Raw genomic sequence first — 12,608 nt, forward strand, 5'->3', positions numbered from 1 at the left:
ATAAATATTAAATACATTTATAACAACCAAACGTTGGAAACTTCCATTGTATTAAGTGTGAGGATCACGTATGTGAACCCTGAATGACATGCTCACCCTGAACACAATTAATCTCACACCTTTTGTATTCTGTCAACAATTGTTTTTGTGCTCAAACAATTTTTTTTATCCTACATTGAAATTAACCAAGAAGAAAATATATATGTATGACCTGACACAGTAAGCTTCAGTTGGACAGAGGTTCATATTATCACTATATGTCCTTGACCACAGAGTCACATGTGATAATTCCTTGGGTCCATTCCGGGTCACTCGTCGTAATGTCAACGCATACTAGGGGGTCCGGATTTATTTTAAATGGGGAACGTCTGTGGTGCATTCTAGAGCATATCTGGGGCTGTTTTGGTCGTTTTTAACGTCGGGAAAATGTACCTATTTTGACTGCCAAGACGTATTTTTTACTTGACATGTTGTTTTTTTTCTGCATTTTCTTGAAAAAATAAAACCACCAGATATTTTCCCAGGCTTTAAATGAAGTGCTAACCAGGAGGATATGCAGTCTACTTTCGGTTTCATCAAAACATGAAATAAACAACTATACGGGCACCTGTTTTCCCGCGCTTCTGAGAACATGCGTTACAAAGTATTTCTTTTTTCATCACATTTAAAACGTTTGCAATTTATGACACACAATATTTTCCAGACGATCAAGAAGATTTTCCAGTCGATGAGCTTTTATCCGTTTTGAGATGCATATTATTTTGATAGAGACGTGTCTGTCACGTCAGGAGAAAGACCCGCGGTTTCTCCAGGGCGTGATATTTGTGGGTTTGAACAAGAACATCAACTGAAGGATTTCAATTTTATTGCGTTTTATAATCATACCAGCATGAATTAATAAAAATGAATAAATAATACAATAGATTTTCTATGTGTAATATGTATTTCATTCGAAGAACATACACTAACAGGACAAACTACACACTTTACAAGCCTCCGCACACATGTCTCAATTTTATTTCGTTTTATAATCATACCAACGTAAATGTATTTATGTGACTAAATAATACAGTTATACAAAATCACGAACGTGTCTTATTTTATTACAAGAACATACACTAACAACACTAGTTACACACTTTACGGGCCTCAGCACACATGTCAGACGTAATTTCCGTCTTAAAGCACGGCGTTTTGGAGTTGTACTTCAAGGACAGTAGGGCGTTTATCGCTTGCTTGTTTAGGTTGCCTCTGTCGTCCCTCTGGATTTTCTTCAGACTGCTGAAGCAGCGCTCAGGATCGGCGTTGGAGTGCGGTAGCGACAGCGCGGCGAAAGCCAGCGCAACGAGGGTGGGGAACCGAACCTTCTGTAGGGGCGTAACTACCTTCGAGATAGCTGCCCAGTATGGATCGAGTGGCATACTATTCTTGTAGGCAGGGAGTGAACTGTGCGCCATCAACTGGTAGTCTACAAACTCATCCTGTATGGCATCAACCGTCCCGACTCCGAGGCGAACGGCCTGGTCGCAGACTGCAATACATAAACATAACAGTGAACAACTAGTTTCATTGATATAAGTATGCCTAGATTATATGCCTGTTGGCCCTTGACATTCAATCCGTCAATGATAACCGCCGTACGCAAAATATGTTATTAATCTATGTGAATTTGGCACTGCCAACGTCAAAATAAATCTACTCTTGTTTGTCTCGTTTCAGGTACATATTACTCACCGGATTTAGGAGGAGTGCTGTCTCTGAGCTCCGGTCGCAGAAAGCCAAGGCTCTTGATGATAGGGTTGTTCACGGGGAACTTGCTCAACATCTTCTCCGTCATTTCCATGTAGAAGGCGCGGACCTTACTGCAATAAAAAGCACATCATGCAAACATTTCGATAAATACAATTAAAAAAATTCTAAATTTTATTGAATACAATCTGGTTGTAAAATTCTTCTTTGTAATAACTTACATTAAATAAAGTTGACTAAACGTAACGTTTCAGATTGGGAAGTGACGGTATGTACTTCTAATTCGTAACCACGTTTTAAGGGTGAGTGAAGTGGAAGGTGTGCGGTAGAAGCGGATCCTGAAGGATTTCTGCAACCTGTGCTACGCGGCTACCACGCCTCTCTGATTCGTTGTGACTCTTGAAGTAAGCTTCAAGCGCTGGCCATTGTTGAAGATAGCGATCGACGCAAGTCTGGAGGGAGAGCCACCGGGCGCTGCAGTGCCGAACCAACTTGTACGTAACGTGTCCGTGAATTCCCGGAACTCTTGTAGAATCTGTCGTCGCTTGGAGCTGTGCTGGAAGTGGGTGTACGTGTCTTGAAGAACTTCCTCGATGGGCATGGCAAGCTTCTTCACTGCATAATGTGTACATGTGCTCATTATGTGGCACACACATCCAACGTCCACGATGTTAGGTTGCTGTTCGCGGATGCGGGACATCACAGAGTTGTTGGCACCGATCATGACGGGGGCGTTGTCGCTGCTATAACCAATCATGTTCTGCCAGGGAATGTCTCTCTCAGTTGAAGACACGTAAACAGGTTCACTCCAGTGCCGATGTTACACACTGGCATGGACAAGAAATATGTCATCACTTTCAGCACAGCACTGTCGTACACTCTAACTAGTATGGCAACATATTTACTATCACTCTGGTCGTTGCTCTCGCCCATCATGATACTAAATTTGTTGTTCCGGCACAGGCGGGTGACTTTCGTGTCGGCGACGGGAGCAAGCGCCTTCGTTACTATGTTTGTCGCTTTGGTCCGTCGGCAGCGGAACTTCTTGGCGATTTCGCTGTCAGGGAACATGACTTTCATCAAGTCTGTGAAGTGGTCTGCAATGAAGAACGACAGGTTGTGCTCGGCAATGAATGTCGCGAAGTAGACTTCGGCCCTGGCCACGGGATCGTGGGATGCCGGTTTGAAGAAAGCGTTCTGGATGCTTTGCGTCGATAAAATTGCTTCGGCCTTCGCAAGGTGCGTCTTGCTGGTGAGGTGGCGTGTCAGGTCGTTTCTACCACCGCTGCCGATGGAAACGTCTGTGTTACATACTGTGCATCGGGTGTAGTCGGTTCCCTTTTTGCTGACGGTGACGCACTTTAACTCCGTTGCCCAGCTGTCTTGGTAACGGCTTGACCGTTTCGCCTTCTTGGTGCTACCGACGCAAGTCGTAGAATCTGCCGAACGTTTGGACATTATCCACACTACAATAAACAAAAGCCAATGATAATCCAAGATATGAATAATATACACAACGATAGTTCGAAAAAAAGTTCAAAACACTAAAATTCCTTATGGACGCGTAAGTTGTTTAAAGTATAACGACGTATCGACTTTGAAATTTGAATGGAATATGGGATGTTTTCCGTGTTTTAATTTTGTTTTTTAACCTATTTTGTCACTTTCTTTGAACTTATCTTCATGCTCGTTTGTCGGTAAAATGTGTGAAAAATATCAATTCGTCAGTTAAAAGCTTTCATTCATAAAACCAAACAAATCCATATGAAAACAATGAATTTGTACACAAGAACCCTCCCCGACTCGTTAAGCACAACAATAGGCCAATAGATCAATTATCGGGTGATTGACGATGACCTCGACGACACACGTACCAATTAACGGATTAGTGTCAACATGTCCTGTGTTTACGACCAGTAAAATAGCTGACCTACATTGGTAAAATTAAGATAATCGATTCCGAGATTATTTTTTTTTCGTTTTTTTATGACTTTCCGGGACAAACATGCACCCTCCATGATAGAGATACGTTTTACGGGATAATCCCGGATGTCCGGGACGTTATCACATGTATGCCACGGACGCACTGAAGTCAGAACCCAAATAAAAAGGGGCGATACTATTTCCCGGTCCCGGTCTCATCTGGTCTCTGTTTTCATTTTTTTATGGTGGCTATCGGGCGTGATCGAGGAGTGAATGATTTTTTCCGGCATTTTCTCATGATTTTCGCAAGTAACTAAACTATCGACGAACTCTGGCATTTCACATGAACAGAGTGTTTTTATTTTGAAAGTCTAAGGGATACCAGAAAACGCTGCCGATCGCGAATTTTCATTTTCTTTTGGAAGCGGATTTTTCTTTCTAGACAGCTCACTAGGTTTTCCCTCATTTCACTTACAACGAAATTGACTTTTGCATTTGCATAGCCATTCTTAAACAAAATGGAATTTGAACTAAGGTTGGCTGTCACGGTCTGGAGAATTTTTATTTGTACTCCATGATTAAATTTGAATTGTTGAAATAAAAAAAACAACAACAAAAAAACAATAGGAAAATAGGTTCACAATTAAATAACTAGTTTCTGTATTAATTACATCATTGAAACCTTAAATTTATTTTTAGGTCATTCCATGTCGGAAAATAGCATATTGAGCTAATGTTTCTTGTTAAGATATACCCGACTTTAATTTTTTTTCTTGTATCTTGTAAGTCATATTTTGTTTGTTAAATAGCCTCCCGAATAGTTCAGAAGTTATTTAATTATTATTGTACTATTATATTTTGTCAAAAACTCTTCATAAGATGTTAATGACCATACACAACAATGTCAATCCATGAAAGGTGTCAATGCATTATACAGCGCGTGGCAGAGATTAGCGCATGGCCCTCAGTAATGAAATGATAAATCGATTAGCCAGTTTTGTTACCCACTACTCGCTACTGTTCGGTTCATAGATTTAGTATTGCCTATACCTTTATTTTCTCAAATTCATGTTCAGCATAAAAAATATTGCTGTATATACATAAAGGCAATGCTGTAGAATAAATGTAATGCAAAGGCTGTAATAAAGTTTAGAAAAAATACGTTAATAACAATATTTAAAAATAAATATTATATAAGGCATCAGATTTCACAAACAATCAAAGTTCATTGCAAAGTTTGAGCTGACAAATGCAATATATTCTGCTCAAGTTGTGGTATAATGACAATGGTATTCGAATTTATTCAATGTTAGCACAAAAAACGAACAAACGAAGAATTGAAACGTAAGTGTTCCTTACTTAACTCACTCAACTCATTTCTTTTATTATACATTTAAGTTAAAAGTGACATAACATCATTTTAAAGGTGCAACTTAAATTTACTTCATACTCTAGCCGTCCTCAATATGTTATTTAAAAGAAAAACATGAACTTTTTTACTGCCATCGCATCATCCTCTACACCTTAAACAAATTGCATAAAAAATACACATATAACAAATTAAGACATAATGTTTATATATATTATATCATTTTGTTACATATAAAGCAAGTAAGATTGCAAAATTAGTTTAACAAATATCGGTAATACAATGCGTTGCATGGGCCATAAGTTATGAATAAAAAGTCACGAGATAAACCAAACCGGTTTATCATATTTTAATAAAGCAATCAACGCAATCAGATCCGACCTTGCAAGCAAACCGGTCAAGATGGCAAGACGAGTAGCTAAGCATGCAATTGACTGGGTTGCCTTGTCGAACAGGATCCCAGAAACACAGAAAGAAGCATTCAGATTATTCCGAACAACATATGACAAATATGCGCAAAAGTATGAGTTGATATTTTCTTTAAATTGAAGCTAAGTTTTCAGAAGAACACCTCTGCTCTTTTTGACCTGTGTTTCAAACTTATATTAAAAGTGAAGATTTTATGCTAAACTACGAATATGATTGAATTTCAGTCTGATCTGTTTGATTATGCTCTATTAGGTGCACTTTGCGTTTAGGTCCGGCCTTCATCTTTAAAATCATGCAGGATTCTCAATTCTTAGGCGTTTCACTTGAATTTTCATGTCTAATTTGAAGATTTTAATGAAGTTTTCCTAAATTATTGTCAGGGGCGAATCCAGGATTCCATGTAAGAGGGGGCATAACCATTTGCCCCTTCCTTAGAACCGAAATTTATATGGTTTTAAGTGTATACAGGGTGGTTTCTGGGTACTCCCTCAAGAAAAAAATAACAATTTTTAGTCCGAAATGGTGCATTTTCGGCGTATTGTATTACTTTTTTCCACTGTATTGAAAAAGAAATTAACATGGACCATTTAATGGGGGGGCTTGTGCCGGGTGCTTCCCACCCTGGATCCGCTAGTGAATGTGCAAGAGCTTGCTTCTGTAGGTGCTGTTCCATAAAGCTGGTTGTTCCCACTATTACAACTTATGAAGAACCCAAGTTCAAGCAGCCACAAGAGCAATTTATCAATATGTTATGTAATAGAATTCCAAATCATATCTGCTGTCCCCTCACTCTAGCTGATTTAGAAATAAAAGCAGTTTTTCATAATCTTTTTACACATCCCTGCAGTGAAATCTATGCAACAATGCTATTATCATTGTTATGTCATTGTATCAATGAAATGAAGGGAAGTTGAAGTGAGCTGTTTGCAACAGGCGGATGATATGGCTCAGTTAAGTACAGCCGGGCGACATTTGGATATTGGTGGATATATAGTCAAGATTTTAAGACCCAACGGCCTGTTTTTGAAGATCATCATCCAAGGTTTATTCAAAGTCCATCATCACAGATTGGGCCACAGATCCTGGGTGTATTAAGATCCAAAGGTCTTTGACATATTAGGTCAGAAAATCTGGGCCTCGAGCTTGACTACTCCCTATGGTATGCTGTGCTGAACCTGGCAGTGTAGCCTTTCACAGACAACGCGAAAACTTTTTCTTCTTCACAGGACATTGCGACAGGTAAACACTGAAAGTTTACCTGTCGCACCAAATTTTTACCTGTCGCAATGTTACAAACAGTATTCAGTTACATCAGTCTAAACCTTGATTTAAAGCCTCTTTTTAAAATAAGTTTTGTAATTCCCCATTATAACAGGTTTAGATCTTTTGGTTAGATTTGTCCTACAGTACTATAATAAATTACAAAAAAAGCTAAACATATGTAAAAAAATCAATATTCGGATCTTATGTCATAATTTTTTTCTTCCCTTGCCTCCCAAAAAAAACTCATTCGTCTATCCATGGAACAGCTAGATCTTACTCTTTTAATTCATCTTTAAATTAAAGATACAGTACGGTTATAAAATGTAACGAATTGTACTACAAGTCAAACTCAGACACAACATTTATGCAAAAACGAAAGTAGAGTTCTTGTTATTGACAATGTTAAACAGAGCGGAAAGAAAGTCAGCTCGGTATTTAAATTAACACGATTGCCAGGAACCACTTCGCCGAAAATAAATACATACGGAATTTTGTAATTTCCGAACATTTCCGTAAAATAAAAGTAGAGTACGAGCTGAAATCGGAACCTTACGCGTTTTATCAGCTTTTACGGAAACATGTCGAAACGGGATTTAAAAATAGTGATACACGGATTAACACGCTGAATAATCATGATATAATAGTTAAAAATACCTCTGAACATTTATTTAGAAACTGAAAGTAAATTTTCCGAAAATTAAACGGTGCTGACTGTATTTTTTCACCGGACATTGTGACCGACCAAAACAAAAGTTTCGTCGGTCAAAATGAAAATATACCGGACATGTCCGACTGTCCGACGGACATTCGCATTGTCTGCTTTCAATTTGGACCGTATTGTCTTTTAATCTGGGATTGTGTGCAATGGGTCATATCATCCGTATACAGTCTATTCTCTTTGTGATGTGTAACAAATAATTTTGCCACCAATTAACAACATGTCGAGGTTTAATTATAATTGGCACCTCAAGTGTATTTTATTATGAAACCATTTTACAATTGTTCTGCCACTATTTGTATACCTTACCAACACTTACATCCAAGTAGAATTTAAGTCTCTCAGATAAATACTGAATTATGCAGGGTAAGAAAAGCAATGTACAAGGTGGACCAAATGTAAACTCTAGCCTTTATTTTTTAAGATTATTGGAAAATAAAATAGACCTTTATCAATGTTTAAACTCGATTCAAACAATTTAATATGCATGTGACATATTATATGCTTTTATCAATTATGCCCTCTATTCTTGATGATTACCAAACTTTTGTTTACTATTAAAATAATTTTGTCATTGTTATGGTTGAATGCTCACTGTTTTTTCAAATGTATCATGAAAAACCTTACTGAGAAAGTTTCACTTTTAGAAGCTTGAAGATAAAATGGCATTTATCAGACAATCTTTGACTAAACATGTATGAAAATGTTTTTCAGAGTGAATGACCTGCCAGCAGAACTGCCGCAGATCAACTTTGCTGAATATGCCTCGAAAATCTCCAACAAGGCCATGCTTGACCAGTTTGAACAGATGGTAAGTCTTTTGGCCCTTCAAAGGGAGAAATCTCAAGAGCAAAGCTTTAGGTTTGTTATGACAGATATCAAATTCAAGATACAGCTGAAAATGTCAACTATGTTTGATTTTGCACAACCCCCCCATGCTGCATATATATGATGCACTCATAACATATTTGCTGGGCTTGCTCAAAATCTGACTATATTTTTGAAATCAATTAAAGTTGAACTCCGCTATTCCGAACACTGTTTAACTGAAATAATTGCTATTTCATAATTATTTTTCTGTCCCGATTTTCCTCCTTTGTTTAACTGAATTTTTAATCTTTAATCCGAAATCGCTAGTCCGAAATAATCACTATTCCGAAGTAGAAATTACGGTCCCGATTTGGTATTTCACACCTACCTATCAATTCTTATTTCGAACTTGATCATGACATAGTTTTTCACACCATACTTCGAATGCACTAGGGCTTCGGCTTGATGTGACAATGGAGCACAATTGTTAAAGAATGACATTGAGCACATCGATGTCAGAAAATTAGCGATTCATTTGGGTGATGTAGTGTGTATAATTGCTGGTTAACACAATCTCAATATCATTCGAAAATGTCTCATCAGATTCTATTGCCGCATTGCTCACTCGACACGCTACCAAACTATTTTTGGGTCCCTACGAATTCGGATTTATGGTGTTCAACTGTAATCTTAAGCGTGGAATTCCAAAAATATCTCACAACAGTAGATAGAAGGTTTCTTGACACCAAACTGGACATGTGCGTTTTCTGAGAGCACACCATTTCCCCTTACAACACAAGACCACATGTTTGCATAATATTGCAATGTTGTAATGACTTGTTTCAAAATCTTTGTAAAATAAATAAGTTGAAGCTTAACCTGTGGTTCATTATAACTTTGTTATTATTTCATCCTTCTGTTTCAGTATGGTAAGGTACAGGTGCCGTTCCCAAAGGATGTTGATAATGTCATGGAGGCTGTGAAGAAGGAGGAGCAACAGACGGTACACTTCGTGACAGCATAGATTTACTAGCTGAAAAAGAAAACCGTGCATTATACGAAAATTTCCAAAAATAACATCAAGTGTTTCAGTTTGACTGAGAGTTCAGTTTTGTAAAACACTTCTACAAACCTTATCACAAAATCACAGCCTGATGGAGCACTTTCAAAACACATTTTTGGAACCAGGTTTGTCAAAGTGTTTGAGAAAACTGATGCTAATCAAACTCTGGTATTAAAACAAAGGCAGGGCTCTTTAAGCAGCAGAGACTGCCCTTTGTTTCATTTAAAACAGTGAAGAAAAATATACGTGATACAAAGAGGTACCTCCTCAAAGCTTGTTAGTTTTCCGAATTAAGCCATCTATAAAAAAATCTCAGTTCATAGAAGAACTGGTTTATTTTTAGCATGCACAGTTTCCTTTTTCTGCTTGTATATTTTTATATTAAGACTGTTTCGATGCAAAGAGTTAGAACTTATACCAAGTTTAAGCTGTCTGATCTGCTTACCTTTGTCACTTTTTAGTAGAATAACAAATATTCATACTCTAAAGTAACAGGTTTGACTTGTATCTATATTAAGAATCAGTCAATAACAAAAACTATCATGTTTAGCGTGAGCGTGTGATTCAGGGTTCACATTCGTGATTTACACAGAAAGTCTATGTTATAACTCACATTGAGGGAAAGTTAGGTTGATATATTTGTGATTAACCCATTGGTATTGTATTGTAATGAATACCTATATATATACTTACAGAAGAGCAGAGCAGAGACATATGTGGCTGGTCAGCAGATCAAGATGAAGGAAGTTCAGGAAATTGTAAGCAGTCACTTCTCAGTTTCTTCAGGAATGATACAGTTCAGGAGCAGTATCCATTATCATTTTTATTCTCAGACATGCCTCAGTGATTCCAATCAGTCTATTGGCCAGTTATTTTAACAGTCCAATAAAAAATCTCAGATTCTACTCTTCACTTAAGTTACATCTTAGTTAGTTATTGAATATGATGACCTATGGGATTATTTTTGAAATCATAATCTTTCAATTTTAACTGTTGTACATTTACTAGATATTCGCTTTAAAAAAGCAATAAAAACTTTGAAAAGGATAAAGATGGCTTTAAAAACTGTAATATTCTTCAGAGGGATCTAAAGCCCCCTTAAACCTGCTTTGGGCCTGAATACCCCATGCTCAAAACTACTTTTTGGAGAGGGGGGGTGATTTTTAGTTTGTTATTTATTTACTGAATGAGTGTGGTTGGCTGAAAAGGGTGTCAGGCTTCAGTTTCATCAATATATATCAAAAGATTGAGATCGAGTTTTGCTATGTACATAGACATTTCTAGTGCTTCACATGACTCCATCACCCTATATATGGGGTGAAAGTTCCATTTGTGTACTAAACATTGAAGAACTTTAGGAAAAAAAAGTTACATTTCTTATAAAAGAAATTAAATTGGTTGAACATAACCACTGTGTATTTGATAAGTGACCATCATATTTGGTGTACAAGTAAAAATAAGGCAGTGAAAATGAAAACATAAAAATCTTGTGAAATTTAAAGCAACACATTTTTTTCCCTTCTACTACTTGCCATCCCTGGTCTATATGGATATGGTTGTTATTCCATTGAGCATGACTTAGCATTTATGTTTCCTGCAGCTGGACATTATTGGCACAGTGCCGCCACCGGAGAAGATGTCAATACAGATGTTTAACCATTACTTCCCCAACATGGCGAACAACCCTAACTTCCAGAACCCAGGCTACATGCCCCAGCATATACCACAGTTACAGACAGACTCAACAGAGATCGGTCGCTGGAACACGCGGGACGATAGATAGTGAGAGAAATTTAATATGCCATTATATTTGATCTTTCAGTTTTAATGGTCTATTATTTTTTAAATCATTTTCAGTAATCCTACATCAAGTAAAGATGTGGAAATGGTTTCGATTTCATCTTTTCATTTTTAAATGATAACAATATTTTTAGTCTATAAGATCCCTTTGCCTTTAAAAAGGACTGGTGGCAGGAATTTGTTTTGTTTGTTAACAGTATGTTTCTATTCATATATTTTAGTTAGATCTTTCAAACCAGGATAGCCCATAAAGATACAATGTTCTCATTCTAATGGGATTGTTAGGTTGTTGCCAAAGAGACAGCAAAGCGGAAAAGATTGCACAGCTCTCCTATTTTTCTACTTTTTCCAACCTTTTGCAAAGACCTCTATTTTCTCTAATTAGAACCTAAATTTTTTCATTCTTTTTCATGAAAAATGCTGAGGGCTAATCCAGTCAAATGTAAAACAAGCGGGACTAAGGCAATTATTTATATAGTGTCTGGGTGTGGGTTTTTTTGCTAATTTGAACCCCTAAAGAGTAAATTTGCTTCTGTAGGGGCGTGGCATAATTTAAAAGTGCTTTCCCCCTGGGAGTTATATGTTTAAATGGAATAGCTTTGAAGTTTGTTTTTATTATAATATTTGAGGAGCATTGACATTTTGCAATAAAATGCGATTTATGAATCCAGTGCCATTCATGAATGAAGGTTTGTAGAATGAAAGATTTGAAAACAAGTTGAACATTATATGAATCTTGTTAGAAATATTCCCCTTTTTGCCAAAACGCTACTAATTTTCCCCTATCAAAGGGGCCGCCATCATTTCCTTAAAAAGTGAGAAAAAAACATGGTATTAACTTAAGCTAAGTCACTCTTGTTGGCATTATGTTGTGCAAGAGTTTGGTCTTGTGTTGTTGGAGAAAACAGAGAAAACCCTCTTGGTGACCACCAACCAAATCACATGCGCCCAGGCAGGGAATTGAACCTGGGTCGCCTAGGTGAGGAACAAGTGCACTAACTGCTGCGATAACTGGACAACCCCTTGGTTCTTGGATGTGCCTAGCATAATTCTTTTCTGCGATTCTATATGTTCTCATATGTCTTTCAGTATGATTCAACTTCCTCTGGAGAAAGAGGCTGATGATGCCAAGAAATACCAGCAAATGGAAGCAGAGAAGGCCCAGGAGCTTGAGGCCGGGCAGCAGCCACCTGCCAAGAAATGAGATGCTTATGCATCTTGAGTCTGCTGGAGAGGTGGTTGTGTTTGGGACCGGATAGAATGTTCCTAAATTTTGAGTGTTTAGCCAAGAAAAAAATAATTTCTTTGATAAAAATTGCGAGAAAAATATTTCAACAATATTCAATTTGCAACACTATAACTGTAAAATGGTAATATTTTATATAGACAATAAAAAAGTTTAGACAAAATATGACTTGATGTGTGCTCTTAATGAAAATTTGACTATTGTATATAATAGTGTTTGATTAAATGATTACAAAGTG

At 37.2% G+C, this 12,608-nt stretch overlaps 2 protein-coding genes across 2 annotated transcripts; one reads left to right on the forward strand and one right to left on the reverse strand.

The window, feature by feature from the left end:
• Positions 1 to 1,127: 1,127 nt before the first annotated feature.
• Positions 1,128 to 1,855, reverse strand: LOC128214337 (uncharacterized). Its single transcript, XM_052920762.1, has 2 exons — positions 1,735 to 1,855; positions 1,128 to 1,531 (listed from the first exon to the last, which is right to left on the reverse strand). Exons 1-2 carry the CDS (start codon positions 1,841 to 1,843, stop codon positions 1,128 to 1,130), a joined length of 513 nt encoding a protein of 170 aa, XP_052776722.1. The 5' UTR covers positions 1,844 to 1,855.
• A 3,551-nt stretch (positions 1,856 to 5,406) lies between these two features.
• On the forward strand, positions 5,407 to 12,608 carry LOC128217916 (ATP synthase subunit d, mitochondrial-like). The gene is made up of 6 exons (XM_052925376.1): positions 5,407 to 5,562; positions 8,166 to 8,262; positions 9,187 to 9,264; positions 10,020 to 10,082; positions 10,925 to 11,106; positions 12,214 to 12,608. The coding sequence occupies exons 1-6, from the start codon at positions 5,444 to 5,446 to the stop codon at positions 12,326 to 12,328; spliced, it is 654 nt and encodes a 217-aa protein (XP_052781336.1). The 5' UTR covers positions 5,407 to 5,443; the 3' UTR covers positions 12,329 to 12,608.

The sequence above is a fragment of the Mya arenaria genome, chromosome 2 (assembly GCF_026914265.1).
Source record: "Mya arenaria isolate MELC-2E11 chromosome 2, ASM2691426v1".
NCBI lineage: Eukaryota > Metazoa > Mollusca > Bivalvia > Myida > Myidae > Mya > Mya arenaria.

Excerpts from the sequence above, each read along its gene's own strand:
- LOC128217916 (XM_052925376.1), top strand. The coding sequence starts at position 5,444 with ATGGCAAGACGAGTAGCTAAGCATGCAATTGACTGGGTTGCCTTGTCG. Across the intron at positions 5,563-8,165 it reads TATGACAAATATGCGCAAAA|AGTGAATGACCTGCCAGCAG; the intron begins GTATGAGTTGAT and ends AATGTTTTTCAG. Across the intron at positions 8,263-9,186 it reads TTGACCAGTTTGAACAGATG|TATGGTAAGGTACAGGTGCC; the intron begins GTAAGTCTTTTG and ends CTTCTGTTTCAG.
- LOC128214337 (XM_052920762.1), bottom strand. The coding sequence starts at position 1,843 with ATGGAAATGACGGAGAAGATGTTGAGCAAGTTCCCCGTGAACAACCCT. Across the intron at positions 1,532-1,734 it reads CAGCACTCCTCCTAAATCCG|TCTGCGACCAGGCCGTTCGC; the intron begins GTGAGTAATATG and ends TATGTATTGCAG.